At 41.6% G+C, this 16,314-nt stretch overlaps 1 protein-coding gene across 2 annotated transcripts in view; it reads left to right on the plus strand.

Annotated features, from left to right (window-relative positions):
• agap3 (ArfGAP with GTPase domain, ankyrin repeat and PH domain 3) overlaps positions 1-16,314 on the plus strand; it is a 180,649-nt gene that overhangs the window by 63,082 nt on the left and 101,253 nt on the right. The window contains exon 1 of one of the 2 annotated variants that reach the window (XM_084731419.1): positions 13,671-15,711. The exons of the other annotated variant lie outside the window; for it this stretch is intronic. Coding sequence (XP_084587545.1) covers positions 14,127-15,711 — 1,585 coding nt within the window. The 5' untranslated portion in view covers positions 13,671-14,126. Of the gene's footprint in view, positions 1-13,670; positions 15,712-16,314 lie in introns of those variants that run through there. 2 annotated transcript variants of the gene reach the window in all.

Consider the following 16,314-nt stretch of genomic DNA (forward strand, 5'->3'; position numbering starts at 1 on the left):
TCTGGCAGATTTCAGGCCTGTGGGGGCTACAGGGAGGGAATCTATATCTGTCAATTTGGTGTTTTTGATACTGAGATATTATAAGTAAATTGAGTTTTTACACGTTCTGTGAAGGCCAGATTTATAGCATGTTATGGTGGCATTCAAAATGAATTATAATGCATTGATAACACTTTCTGATTTTACTCATGAACACACATAATGCTTCCTGATACACTATATCAACTGTCTTAAAACAGTGCAGATGTGACCAGTAATAAATTACAAGTCAAGTGTCTTATGGATGCTCTTGACAAGGAGTGTCACAGTTCAGTTTTTGGATTTAATCTTTTGTGTGTTTTGCACTTACACCTTCGCTGTTATTGGACTTTTGATTTCTTATTTGTTAAGATCAGCAGATCGTTGGTTTTATCCCCTGACAAGTGTAATGTTTTTCAGATTCTTTTTGAAAAAAGATGTAGTTTATATGATATCAAGTGTGACATGATGGCTGATAATCTCTATCCCAGCCACAGCCTGTTCACCCTGCTGCCATCAGGCAGGAGATACAGAAGTTTCTGCTGCCGTACCACCAGACTGAAGAGCTGCTTCTTCCCTCAGACTGTGCGATTGCTCAATTCATCCTCAGCTTTCCACCTTATGAATTAGTTATTTTTATTTATCTCTACAGTCATTTCCAATCAATCAATGAAAGAGGGAACTACAACAAAATCTCATTTTACAACCTTGTTGTAAATGCTAAATTAATCACCTTGTAATCTATGCTGTGTCCTTTGTGAAGAGTTGTGTTTTTCTTTGGACTCTTGCCAAACGCTTCAAGCCAAATTCAGTCACTTTTCGATTTAATATTGAAATTGTGACGTCCGTAATCGTAAATGACTATTCTGCAAGTAAAATTTATCTGCTTTAGGAGCAGAACCTTAACCTATAAATATTACAGTGGCCGCTGCAGAGGGTTGTTGTTGGTTTATTTGAACACCGTGTCTCATTGCTTTCATCCCACAGTAACAATAAGCTGGACAGCTGTCTTTTTCTTGCTTTGAATTGAGAAAAAAGCTGAGGTTCTATACCTTAAGGTTGTGCGATGCGTCTCTTTCATGTCTTACATAATCACTTGATGATGCAGTATAGATTCTGTTAACTGCATTGTCCTTTACGTAACACGAACAATGAAGCAGGCATTATTATAGATGAATCAATGTGCTTCACCTTATTTAACACGATTACGATAACATACGATAATGCATAGACTATTAGCATATAGCGCACTAGGAGTACTTACTTACTTATAAGTGTTGCTTGTTTTCTGCTTTTTTTTATATATATATGTTCACCTCACTGTCTTCTTCTCTGCTGTGCCCTTCACTCTCTGTGCACAGTCCTAATTGTCAGTAACCAAGTTACCACGGTGCCCATCCCACTGAGTGCCATTTAACTGGAATTGGTGGAGCGTGTCTTAATTGTCAGTCACCTGTGGAACTAAATCTCCCCGAGCTCTTTCACAGGCTGAGGATTTGAGATTTTCATCAGTCACAGATATGCTAGTTAAATGAACATAACAACAATTAATCCCACATTGAATACAGAATCGATGATGCGTCACTATCCTGGAGCCATTATCTGTTGATTGCATAACGGTTTGCAGTTTGCACATGGCAGAGTGTCAAGGGAGGAACACTGCATCTTTTTATTTTGTAAACCTGAGGTTCATGAACTGCATCAGCTCAATGGAAATGAATAAATCCTCCTGTGTTTGATCAGTCAGCAGCTGCTCTGTAGGTTTGCGTGTCATTAGCACTGGTGGCGGTGGGGGGGCATTGGTAGGAATGATGGTATTCCTCCCGACTTCTTTGTAAAATGGTGTTGTCAGCTTCATAACGACGCTCCCAGCTTATTGTCTCAGCGTGCATGGGCGGCACAGGAACGGAGACAAAAGGCGTGGGAAATTACATGGGAGCTTGTGCCCAAATGTGTCGCTATTCTTGGCCCTCTTTTTGGAACAGCACGCAAAGAAAAAACCTTGAAAGGAGTGAAAAGTAGAGGAGTGAACAGAATTAGACAATTTTCTGTTGATTTACTGCTCCTCCTTTAGAGCTACGTGTGGTGTTGCACGTGAACCGCAGAAAGAATCAATGATAGTGGCTTTTTTTTTTACCTGCATCATTATCACCTTATGAAAATAAACAAGGGTATAAGTTAGGGTTAAGTTAGCTTCATAGTTTAAGTGTCTTTTCTGCGTCGTAGCAAGATGACATTGGTTTGTGGTTGACAGACGTTGTGATTGGCAGTTCCATTTATTTTAACAACTGCAGGGTTGTTGCAAGAGGATGGCAGCTGCAGGCCAGATGGTGCACGACAGATTACATGTTGCTATTAGAAGATGGAAATTGTAGTAAGAATGTGATTCAGCTAGCATGATCGCTCCAAGGGTATGGATCAAGGGCTCGCCAAAGGGTCCAATCTGGCCCACTGGATGACTTTATAAAGTGTGAAAAATTGCAGAGCAGTTATTCATCCCAGACCAGAAAACTTTTCTCTGAAAACAACAATGAATACCTTCTTCTTGTGGACATATTTAAAGGTATTTAATATTGTTCAAAATGTAGTCATTCAGCAGCTTCAGTACAAAAGAATCTGTATCAGGCTTTTACTTTAAAACAATATTGGTGGACTCTTATTGCCGCGGCACTGCCAAAACTTTAATTTGTACATAGTTTGTACGGCAGCAGATAAATTTCTTCCTCATCAACTTCCAGTTTAGCTGGTGTTTACTCCACAGGACCAAAAAATATATGGAACATTCAAATAACCTCTAGATCTCGGCAAGTTATTAAAATCACAAAAAAGTAAAATACTAATGCAATGGTTTTATTGGTTTTACTTGAAGTTGAGTTGGTCTGTGTGCGGCCATGAACTAAAATGAGTCTAACACCAATGCAGGGCTGAGTGACCTCACAGTAATGGTAATACATCACAGTATTACAAAAATCATAAGGGATACTCCACTGAAAAACATGATTCAATCAGTTCTCACTCTACTGACAATGTGAGGGAGCATAACTTATGAAAGAAAAAGTTTTGTTGAAGTATCGATGAATCCTTCAGCTTCAGTTTTCAGCCTTGTCCTGGCTCTTGTTAAAAAAGCACTGACAAAAGGTTTTTTTTTTCAGTTGTTATGGGGACATTTCCATCAAAAATAAAGATTGTCCATTGGGTGTTCACTTCTTTGGACGGTGGGAGTAGATGAAGACTGTTAGACAGTTTTGCTCCTAACGTTACCTTCCACATCTTACTGTCACACAGTCTTAGCGCAGCCACAGTAAGGCACGGTAGTTTTAATATGCTGAAACATTTATCATGGTAATGGCGATATTGCAAAATCCATGCCGCCCACCCCTCCCACCCAATATTGGTGATACACAAAGCTGCAACTAGTCCTTTAAACACTCAAAGCTCTTCTCCTAAATGATACAGAAGCCTGATTAAAGGAATTTCTTTCAGTTTAAATTGCGCCTCTCAAACGTGCCCTACCTCTGACCTCCTGCTTCACATTATTACACACTACAGCTTTTACTGGTTGTCATTTTCAATGAATTGATCCACTAAAATGAAGCCTATCTTGTCCCCTCTTCCCGATAATCGTCTTTCAGGATGTGTTCTTGTGTAATAAAACCAAAAATAACACTCATATTACTACTCCTCCTACATTATAATAAAGATTACAGGATGCAGTACCACATCAAAGCTGTTGCATAAAAGTGAATTTGGAGGCAAGTTTTGAAAGATGACACCAGAAGTAAGCGGGGGTTTGCAAACTAATGTGTAGAGGAGGAGGAGGACCGGGAGCCACCAGCCCACACAAACCTGCCTGCCTGTAAAAACTGTGCATCTCTCTGCAGCTTCCTCCTACGTTCTCTCGCTGGTCATTTTGTCATCTCCTACAAACCTGTACACAGAATGCCTCTGTGGTTCCCTGCATGTCCATTCTCAGTTATTATTGACCCGTTCTCTGTTCAGTTGTTCCACTTTCTCGAGCCAGGTCTGCAGACTTCAGCCACACTTTTCTGCATCTCAACTCTCTTCATCTGATACGTCAAATGAGTACACTCTTAGAAATTAGGGGTCTAAAAGGGTTCTTCCTGAGGGGCTACTCATAACATCTGGCTTCTGAAGAACCCTCTTTAGGACTAAGGGTTTGTTAAGGGTTATTTGTAAGATTAAGGATTCTGAAAGAGAACCCTTTTCTTCAAGGATTGTCAAAATCATTGAAGAACTCTTGTCAAAGGTTCTTTGGATCATATACAAATGGTAATATACAACTATTGATGGTAGAACCCACTGGGTGAGTTCTAGATAAAACCCTGGAATATAAACGGGTCTCCATAGAACTCCTTTGATGCATTCTAGATAAAACCCTTGGAATATATAAAGGTTCTGTGTTGAACGCCCCTTGGCAGGTTCCAAATAAAATCCTTAGAAGAAAGAAAGAAGTTATTTGTAGAACCCCCTGCCTATGTTCTTGATAGAACCCTTGGAATATGAAAAGGTTCTCAGTAGAACACCCTGGGTGTGTCCTTGATAAAATCCTTGGAATCTAAATAGGTTCTTGGTAGAACCCCCTGAGTGGGCTCCAGATAAAACCCTTAGAGTATAAAAAGTTTCTCCGTAGAAACCCTTTGGTGGGTTCTTGTTGCCACCCTTAGGAGGTGGAAAGGTTCTGGATAGAACCTCCAGAGAAGGTTATGGGTGGAACCATTACACCATTAGATGGTTTGCCTGTAGAACCTCTCAGATGGGGATCTGGGTGGAACCATTCACAGATGTTTCTATGTACAACACCACGTAGACTTTTCTGAAAAGGTTCCAGATGGAACATTCATAAAAGGATCAGGATCATACCAGGACGAGCTGAGGAACCCTTTATGGTTCTAGTGAGGATCTTTATTTCTCAGAGTGTGGTATCATGATGGCTGGCAGGGTGGTTGTGATGGTTGCAGGAATCAATAGTCACAAAGACTCCCACCTGTTCATCCACCCATGCATGTTCAGTACATTTGCAGGTACAAACAACAAACAAACAGTGATCCTCTGCTCTTAATGTTCAGTATTATTTTCTGTCAGAGGAAACAGGAAAATTAGCAGCGAGCGTCTTGGATGTCAAACATTTTAACTTCATGCTGCTTGTACAGCTTCAGGTTACGCAACGAACACACACTCTGTCACCGTCTCTCTCCCATTCAATCTCATACATTCTCCTCTCTGTCTTTCTCTCTCACACACACACACAGGCTATACAAACGCACCACGCTCTCTCAAAACCTGAATTTTAGAGACAGAAGCGTCTGGAATTTTTTCACAACCTCCCACAGACGTCCTCGAACCTATCATTTTCTCTGCAGTGGAGCAATGGTGACGTATGCTCATCGCTGGTGCAGCTGAATTTTAAAAAGCTCTACGCCCACGCTGAATACCACTACTGCAAGCATAATTATCATAAACTTTCCTTGCTGTCTGTAGCCCTTCTGTCTCTCTGTGTATGATTCTCCTGACTTACTCCGTTGCAGACATTAATTCAGTGTCGATGCAGAAAGGGGAGGGTTAAAGGGGTCTGGTACATTTATGTGTTTTTGAAAATTGGTTGGTCATTGTCCAATTACTGCCGGTGCTGTGTAATCACCGGGGTGTGTTGGAATCAAAAGCACATTGCATATATTTTCTTTGTGCGTTTTTGTGTGCGTTGGTAAATGTGTTCCTGCATGCATAGATGCACAGATTGGCTGCAGTTTGTTTACATTATGTCTCCGAGCAATTCTCATTGTGGCATTTGGGAATAAACACTGTTGTACATTAATTTGGCAGAGAAACACCTCATTTTATTTTTCAGCTATAACAACCGCTCCTGTGAGTGTGTTATTTATTTATTTTTTTTTATCAAATTATAAGTCAGATCTTCCAAGGGGATTTGCAGTTTGACAGAGCTGTTTGTAAGGTTTCTTTTTTTGGCTGGGGCACATCACGTTTTAATTGTGCCACAGAGAGCTGAATAGTCACACCCAGGAAAACATCAGTGTTCCAGAGGGACTCCCTTGTGACTGCCCACACTTGTAATTAACTGTGATAATTTATTCCCCCTTTCTTTCTTAAAGATGTAGTGACAGATTTTTAATTTTAGTTGTTTTTTTTTTTTTTCTGGTTCGGTTGCCTCAGAGGCATGATCAGTCAGAGAATACCTGGCTGTTATGAAAACTTAATCACAACGTGGTAAATTAAAAAAGCGTGGAACTGTAACGTTCACCTAAGAAGCCCTAACAAAAACACTTGGACTGTAATTACCTGCACCGGTGAGGTTATATTTTAGGTGCCATTTACCTTTTTCTTTATTTGTCAGCGGAATTATGGAAAAACTGCGGGACCAAGGAAGAACCCGTTCAATGTTTGAGTGGATACACAAACTATTTTTCACTTTTGTTCACATTGCGAGATGAGGCATCAGGCCTTGACGGAGGTCTGCGCTCTCCAGGAGGCTGTCAAGTTAGAAATTATTTTTTTTCAACAGCTTCAGCAACCCCATTACAGTATGAAAATTAATCAATCATAGCTACAGTAAACAAATACATTATATGAGAGAATGTTTGGCACTTTTGTTAAGTTATTATTATTATTATTATTATTATTATTATTATTATAGTAATTTTATTTATTTACTTTGGTTAATGTACAGATGTTTTAGTGTCAGAATTCTACTTTCCCAAGAATTTCTAAAAACATTTTGCCACGTGACCTGATGAAGGTTTCTAAATGATGATGTTGCAAAAAATAAATGACTTAGGTTTACAGAGGAGACGGCATCAGGGCTGTAACCTATATCACTGTGTTTTGCTACTAGCTGAGTCCCCCTTTAAAAACTTACCCTGACAATTATGGATTTTGTTAATCCATTAATCAGTTATTTGAATTCACCTGACTAATTTCAGCTAAACATGACTAAAATACTGACCTCTTCTAATGCTTTAATGAATGACCCTGAGGAAATTTATACACGCAGTCTTGTCACGTTCAACTTCATTCAAAACAAAGCGACTCACAGCATCACAAGCCTAAATGTTAATGCTTTAATTCAGCATACATGATCTTATCAGAGGGGTCTGGTTAAAAATTACTGTTATTTCCTGTTTTCTTTTCCTTTGAGATTTAGAATTAACATGATGTTGATTTTAAGTTTTGCCCAGATCTCGGTCTGAATAGTATTTCTAGAAATGCTCTGTGAGAATTTGTAAGAATTTTTATTTCTCCTTTTTGATATTTTCCCGTCTTTTGCCCAGAAGGAGCCCAGCTTCTTGCATTTTGACCTGGCACCCATCTGAAATTAAAAATCCAGAAGATGGCATCAGGAGGCATTTGATATGGTGAAAGCCTCGGGCAGAATCTTGTACAGAGCTGATAAGAATTTCAGAGCTCATGTGTCTGGTCTCTGATGGTGCTAATTTCTATGACTCTGTCCGGCGAGGTCAGACGTCATTTCAATCAAGGACTCTTTCTGAGAGCTGTGAATAATTTCCTCTACTTCTTCCAAGTTGGCCTCCTTGGGCATCTCGTGTTCACATGAGGCTATATTTAAAAGCATGACATCAATACCTATGAACATTTTTGTTGTCATCAGACCTTGTGAGTCACTGCTGCCAGCTTTGACACTGATTTGTCATGCAAAGCGCTCAGCAAACACCTCTGAAGTCTGCAGGTGACGGATATGTTTGAGCTTTCAGAAGGTAGATGACACCAAAGGATTTTGTCTTTCTAATCTACACAATCCCGGAGAATGCTGGATGCCTGTCAGGTGTGTGAGTCGTGCAGCGGTTGTGTATGTGTGAATGAGGTCAGTGACACCTTGCTGACAAAAAAACATCAGGGGGCGTTTGACTACGCCTACAAGCCCAGTGCTCATTATCCTAAATCAGGGAACCGCCTTCCTCGACTGTTCATGACTGTTCTCCTGTTTGCCAGAGGAAGCAAACGGCTGTCTTCCTCTCACTGACTCATGTTCTAATACTGACGAGGGGTTAGTAAGCTTTACTCATATGGCTTTGGATGCATCATGCTAGCTGCTAGACGACACCAGGGTCTGTTGCGCATAGTGTCTGTGGCCTTATATAAATACACCAGTGCTGGCCGTCTGTCGTGTCTGCTGTTCAGACGTATCTGACTGTCCTGTGGCTCCCGCTAACAGGCACTGACAACCCCTGAAACTGCTGTAAGGTAAAAACTGGCACTTTTCATGTGGATATCCAGTCAACGTGGATGGCAAATGTAGTCAGTCGAAGCAATAAATTTGCCATTGTGTGCTATGTTGACTCAGAAAGCTGAGTTCACTTGCTGCATCAGTTGTTCTTCCTGCACCCGGTGATGTCACACCGATGTAGTTGGAGGCTCTTTCAGCTTGGATTCTAGTCTCTGCCTCTGGGTAGCCAAGTGAGTTGCTAAGTGAGTATTTTTTTTTCTTACCATGTTGATGAAGCAACATAATCCTGGGGATGGCAGTTTACTGCAACACTTCATTAGATTCCACTGAAGCATACTTTTGTAAGTGTAGCCCCTTTAAGTAATAGGGCAGTGTGTTAGTGTGTGGGGCGTGCAAATTGGTGGGGCGTTAAATAGAGCAAGCAGCAGACTACAGGTGTTGTTCACAGCAGAGCAGAAACTTAAATTTAGTAGGTAATTGCCAATCTAGCCGTAAATGTACGGTACAGGTTACAGTGTGTCGCTGCAGTAAACGCAGCAGCTTCTCAAGACCACGAAAAGTCATTAATTTCACAACGGCTGGAAAAGTGACGGGATTAGCCCCAAAGGAAGCCGAGCAAGAAAGCTAATACTAACACTAGCATTGTACCTTTACAGCATCGACTCTGTGCAATTGTATCATTTTCAGAGTCTATGGTATGGTAAAATAAATCCATAACGAAAAATCCAGCACTCAGTGTCTTTTATATTCATTTATCCTTTTTCCGTCTTGAACATTTACAACATGAACATCATGCTGTATTGAAGGAAATTTCTAACTAAATCTTGAGACCATAAACTCACGAGGAAACCGTTTACTGGGTTCATGAGACTCCATTAAATCAGATTTCTTTTTGTAGCTATTGGAGTCACCCCCTGCTGGCCATTAGGAAGAATGCAGGTTTAGGGCACTTACTGCATTGGCTATACTTTTCAAACCTGGAAGCTCCGACCACTATTTAATATATGGCATATGGCCCTGGTACATGTAGGCACTGCTGGCACGGCTCCATGAGCAGGAGAGCTCAGCTTTCTTGGCCTATATTAGCAGGCAGTGAATTTATTACTTCAATTGACTCCGTTTACCATCAACACTGTCTGGACGTCCACATGAAAAGTGCTGAATTTTCTTTTTCAGCCCTGAAGTTAATTGATGCTGTGAAAACCATTCCCAGTTCAGCCACTCACTGTCTCCAGGCTTACAGTGGTTGACTGCAGCATGGAAACATCAGAGTGAGGTTGTTGAATTTCAAAACTTTGCTCAAACTTTAACATAATTGTTCTCATATGAAAGTTTTGCTTTTAAAAGTCATTTTAAAATTGCAACCTTAAGATCAGTATGCATCTTCTGAGTGATGTGACTGCCCCCCTCTGGAAGTGGCAAGTATATTGGGTCAAATTATCTCAACTGAAAATGAAAATACTATTGAATAACATAAAACCTAATTGAATTTAATTAAGAGGATGAGGCAAAAATACAGATGATCCAATCAGGGGCTGTAATGAGTTTTTTAAATAAAACTTTGCCTGCTCAGAGTGAAATAGGTGTCATTTCCCATTGGATAACAAAATCAAAAAAATTCCCCTCTTGCATCATAATTTACTTAAGATATACTACATGTAAGTGCAGTGCATTTACAATCTAATGTATTTCTAAAATGCTGGAAATATTCAGGGGCTTTTGGAAAATTCAACAAAGTGCATTTCAGTATGTTTCTGTGACATTTACTGACAAAGAAAGATGGCTGATAGAGGTGATGACAGGAAAACCTTTGTGTTGTTAATGTAGCCTCAGGGAGGTAAAGGACAGTGAGGTCAGAGCCATGTTGGCAAAACAACAACAACAGTACACGCACATTTTTACCAGTGACGCACACAGATACACAGATAAATGGCCAAACTCACGCCGTATGACATCTGCTCACAATCAGACAGATGTGTACTCACACGTGGAGAGAGATATACAGAGGCAGAGCGTAATGCAGGAACCTCAAAACATGCTAATCCAGTTTTTCTGAAAAACCCTCCCAGCTTCCATCAAGATACGGTTACAAGAAGGAGAAGCATTTAACTGTGGGACAGGGGAGGAGAGAGGGGCACACAAGAGAAGCTCTGTTACCTTGTCAGCACTTTGAAATCCCAGGATTTACCGCAGCGCAGGTTTCCTCTGGACCGAACCGCAACAAAGACAACAGGACAGTGGATTAACTTTAATCCTATCAGTGTTTCTTATGTAGGACCCTGTTCACAAGCACCTACATGAGGAATTACCAGGAGGAAACGGCTCCAAGTGGACCGTGACACATGGCCTCTCTGGGCCACTTCCCCAGGCTGCCCAGTAACCACTCGATCTGGTTTCTGCTGGTAACCACATTATCAGGTCTGCATGGAGGACACATCATGACCACAGCGTGATGCAACTGACAAAAAAAGAAGAGGCAGGAGTGACAACAATGACTGATACAGAAGCAAAGAAGGAGAGGAAAATGAAAAGATGAATGCCAGTTTGGACTGACATATGATATTTCAGACACCTGGATGTTTTCTTCTCCAACGGTTATGGGAGACGTCCCTTTGAGGTTATAGGTCGACCATGTTGCTGTGTTTTGGGAGTCGCAGACGTTCTCGACACCACCACACCCACTGGAACGAAAGAGACTGTTTGCTCGATGACGAGCCTCAGATGATCCCAAACCCCTGCTTCCTCGACACAGGTAAAGGCCGGCGAGGTGAGCTCTGACGGCTTAACATGAGCTCTAACTTCACTGTCAAAGCGTCTTGACATTTTAGTGGTAATTCTCGCTCTCATAAGAAGCATCAGGACTTCCCTGATTGTGCGTGCGTTTGTGTGGTTTCAGTACGTGCTAAAAAGTAAAGCACCGGGTATCTTGGAACAATACTTTAAATGTTTTCAATTGTTTTCATTCAAACACCACTCAGTCTGCTGATAAGAACACAAAAGGAAAAAATGCACCTCCAGTATGGCACGCACTCTAAATGGTATGAAATGGCAAAGGCCTTGATTCAGACAAGCTTAAACTAATGTGTTGGAATTTTTCCTTCAACCTCAGGAAATAATGAACATTTCAGCTATTAGATGACTTTGAGGTGTTATGGTAACACTGTCTATAAAGTTGAATGAAAATATATCACACTTTACTTACCACAGACAATGAAATGTTGTGATGATGCATGAATTATTATAGATGCATCAATATGTAGGCTGCTTCACTTTACTTAATACATACAATGATAACTAATGATGCTACATGGACTGTTATAGCATACCATGAGTCCTAAATACAGTTGTTTGTTGAGGTGTGTACATGTAGTGATAATGTATTATTAATCCCATCAGTTAACATCTAGTTTATGAGTCAAGAGCATCCATAAGACACTTGAATTCATAATTCATTATAAGCCTCATCTATGATATTTTATGACTCTTGAAGTAGTGCACCAGAAAGTAATATATGTGTGTTTGAGTGTAGTCATAAAGCATTATTAATGCGCTATAATAGAATTTCTTTGAAGGTCATGTGTATAATGAATTTCAAGAACATTCATAATACATAATGAATTTATAAGGCTTTTTAAAACCATTTCTAAATGTTTATAAGCATGCATGACAACTTATAATAAGGTTTTAATCATCATACAATGTATGTACATGTATTATTATGTTCATAAGACATTATTTCATTTCAGAAATTTTATAACTGCTAAATTTATGGTAAATATAGTTTGCTGTGTAACCCAGGACTCAGATTCTTCTCCCAAATACCTTTATCACTGTGGCATAGAGGTATAAAACATTATGAATGCTGAATTTATAATACATTGCATGTCCACCACTTATAATACTTTGTAAACCTTGTTATAAGTTGACATGCATGATTATAAACATTCATAAAAAGTTGTATAAAGTCTCATGAATGCCAGTAAAAAAACAGTTAGGAATTCTAAGTTTCTGAAGTGGAATAATCTTATGTAGTCTTATAAAGATCAATGATAAGCTGTAACATTTTTTGAGCTTTAAGTAACAGCACTGTATTAGGCTGTTAGCAATGGTATGATGTTTAAACCGCATTTAAATTGTCATACATCGTTATAAACATTTATGAATATTTTTATAAAACCTTATTAATGCTTTATGATTGTGCTAATAAAGTATTGTAGATATGACCTTTATAGACAGTATTACCAAGAGGTTTTTAAACCAGCTTCTGTTGGCACAGAGCTGCTGTGACGCATGGACTGCACCTTCCAGCTTCACCGGATTTCCCCAAAGTGACACAATGATGGTTAAACTGGATTTCCCACAGTGAGAATGGGCATTGAGCGTTGCCATTTTGTTCTGTGGTTTACTCTGCCAAAAACCCTCTTAAGCAGTGATGATAAATTATGACAGTGCACCTGTTTCTGAGTATATATGTAATATAGGAAATTTTGTAATAAGAGGTTTCAGTATAATAGCCAAACATAGAGAGGGTTGTTCTGATCTTGTATCATGAAAACATTGTTCAGACAAATTATACCAATGTCAGTGTAACCTCAGGGAAAATTTTCCCCTAGTATTCTGTTTCCTACCAGCATTTTTCTCTTTTTGACCACAAAGGGGCAGTGTTCCAGCCCAAACCGCACTGCAACTAGAGTGCTGCAGAGCTGAGCAGGTAAAATCTGGCTTGATTCAGATGATGGTCCTTATAGTATAGCTATGGCACTATATTTACTGGCTCCATTTCAGTTCATTAATGCATCATAGAGCAGCACACTTCTGAAATGGAACAGGAAAATGTAAAGGATGCTTGGTCCATTAAGCTTGAGCTCTCCCACTGTGTGTAGGCTGTGTGGTGGGATCCAGTGTGGTGTGTATTTGTGTGGCTACTCCATGTTACTAACACAGATTTGTAGTTGTAGTGGGAGGCAGGGATTTTTTTTTATGTTGTGTAAGTTTTTCCTTATCAAAAGATATCTGACTGAACTGTGTCCAACATAAGCAGTGTAGAAATGCCAGACCCTTAAATATATTCAAGTTAAAGTGGATTAATAACAAAGTACTTGTCTCTTCTTCCATTAAATGTGGGAAATTATCTGTCTTTTGTGTTTTGCAATTGGTCAGGAAAACACAAAGTGTCCATTCATGGCTGTTAGTCTTCGAGCTGATTACACACTGCTGTAATCAACAGTCTTCTCTCAATCTCATGCTCACTTTTGTCTGTTTACGTCTCTGAGGGCTACAAGCTGCTCTGGAGGAATCAGGAGGGCGTGTTAAATGCCCGTGGGATCCACTCCTTGTTTTCCATGTGTCCCGGGGGTTGGAAGGCAGCTGAAAGTTCAAACAGAGACTCACTCCCTCATGCTCTGCATGGCAAGAGCTCAGAGATTAAGGGGTTTGTCTGCACCGCCAACAACAAGGATTGCTCACAGTTCGTAACTTGGCAAAGAGGAAGGATGATTCAGTGTTTTTTTAAGTTGCAACTTTTGCAGCTATTACAGATGTGACTTTATTGCAAAACAAGCGGATAACCTGTTTTTCTTTTGTTCATCTGCCTGTGCAGCACAGGTAGAGTAAAGTTTGGGGGGAGAAGGCAGCTACCATCTAAATGCCTGTGTGAGTCTGCGAGTAAAGCAGCCAGAGGATGCAGGTGGCAGCAGGGCTTTGCTCTGACTTGTTTGAAGTTTTTTTCCCATGTCAAAGGTGAAGGATTATGCCTGGCATAGGAATTTAGTCTTCAAATGAAGGACTTTATGAGCTGAATCTCAACAACTCCCGGGCAGAATGTGAGCTTTGACTGGTGCTGCTTGCTTGTATCGGTGTGTGAATGAGGATGTATGTGTGAATCAGTGCCATGCTCTTCCTCAGCAGTGGGACCGTGGATGCCACCCCAAGGAGTACAACTATTGGCCAGCAGCAGCAGGGGAAAACTGTTTACCACATCTCTGTCATCCTAAAAGAAACACAGGGAGATGCACCGGTGTCTGCGCTGGGAATGGGCCAGGTCACCCACACCCTGGTGGAGAATTGCCAACCAGGAGGAGAGATAATTAGTGTAATGCCAATGGAGAACAGCCCCAGGTTGGGCAGGGCACAACAGGAACTTGACAGGTGGACCTCCCTGAGCTGCACAGGTAGAGCTGGGAGGCAACAAGAGGAGGTGGTTGTGGAGGAGAATGAGGAGGAGTTGGAGGAGGTGGAGGGAAAAATGAAGACAGACAGGTTTCTGACACAGCCTTCCAAGAACTCAGGTAACTCTTCACAGCAAGACAGAGACGCGGCGGAGGTAGCAGCTCAGGCAGACACCCAGGAGCAACACATTCGCAGCGCAACATTACGCTCTGTCACTGTACATGCTAAAGGGCTTGTGTTTGGGGAACATGTTGCAAGACACAGCTCTCTGCCCCGGGCCGTGCTGCGAAGGCCACGTCAGGATGAAGCTCCGCTGGGGAGGAAGACGGTGAGCATGTATGGCGACTCAATCAAGCAGCAAAGAGATTCTCACCCTGAACAAGAACGACGGCTGCGGAGGCCCAGGAGTGTGTGCATGCTGGCAGGCCCAGGCTCAGTCCTGTCAGAGACCCAGACCCAGCAAGCCTTCAAGAGGGCAGGCATTGTAGAAAACAGCCAGCAGTACAGGAGCAGGAAGGCTGAGCTGAGAGCTGTGGATGGCCTCAATGCTGTTGTGGCTCAGCGGCCATCGTCCCCCCAAGAGGTGACCCACAGGGTCCGCCAGAGGGGCTGGAAGCCCAGGCCTGTCAGTATGACAGTACTGGAGCTGAGAAAAAGGGGCTCTGATGATGAGATAGATGGCCAGAGGAACGGAGATGGAGGGGGCTTTCTCAAAGGGGGCTTTCGTTGGAAGTTTTTTGGCAAAGATAAGAGCAAGGAGAGGGACAGTGACAAAGATGAAAAATCCTCTCCAAAAAACGGCAAATCTGATGCTCCAAGAAGTACGCTAAGCTCCTTAAGACGGAGCTTCAGTATGCGAATCAGAAGGACTCGACCCCGAGAAAAAGTCACTTTAGCGTCAGAAACCCAGTCAAAGGAGTGCTCTCGAACTAAAAGTACATCCGAGGAGACAATAATGTCACCACGGCCTTTCTCGTACCTCACAGGGAGAATGCTTCCCACTTCCAGTGAGCAGGTTGAGGATGGGGGCATGCAGTACATTCAGTACCACAGCAAGGGGAAGGTCAAGGTCATGGAGGTCCCCCTCTGTCCAACAAAACTGTCTTCCAGACCAGTTCAGGAAGAACCAAGCATATGGCAGCTCATAACCAGCCGTTTCAGGAGGAAAGAGCAGCCATCCAGTGGCAAATGTGAATCCCAGCTGTCCCAGAGCAAAGACGCTGGCCAGAATCCCCTGGCCGGGGATAATAAGTCACAGCCAGTCGCCATAGAGACTCTGGCAGGCATTGACTCCGACAAAGGTCAAGGTAAGACCTGCAAGATTGCTGAATTTGTTTCTCAGCTCAGTTCTTCATTTATGGCCCCTCCTTCACTGCACAGAAAGTTAGAAGAGAAACACGGAAGTGCACTTTTTTTTTTTTTTTTAGAAGGACAGGCAAATGAAAAACACATGGAGAATTGTGAGCTTGGATGGCATTCAAAAACGTCTGGTTTCAGAGTCCTTTTGGAATTTCTATTTTGGGTGCTTTATTTTCTCCAGTGTTTTTCATGTGTGAACCTTCTGTGTGTTTGTATGCACTTGCACAGCAATTAATTTGCCTTGTAAGTGCACTAAATTAATAGGTAAGTACAGTTTACCGAAATCACCAGTGACTGATAAGAACACATTATAATGGCTTGTTGTCCAGCGGTGTATCTGTGGTAAAACACAGTCCTGGTGCTGTCTCTGTTAGCCACACACAGGACATGGGAGTCTTGATAATGCTTTCTGCCGGCCTCTCAAAGACGCAGCTTAGAGCAGCAGCATTAAAGCAGTTAGTGGCTGTAATAGGGATGCGTTTGGCAGCCTAACAGGGCTAAATTAAGAGGGCTTACATGCTATAATGATGGGGAGACGAGAAGACGACTTA

This window comes from Lutjanus erythropterus, chromosome 12, assembly GCF_056507025.1.
Source record: "Lutjanus erythropterus isolate fLutEry1 chromosome 12, fLutEry1.hap2, whole genome shotgun sequence".
NCBI classification, from domain to species: domain Eukaryota; kingdom Metazoa; phylum Chordata; class Actinopteri; order Lutjaniformes; family Lutjanidae; genus Lutjanus; species Lutjanus erythropterus.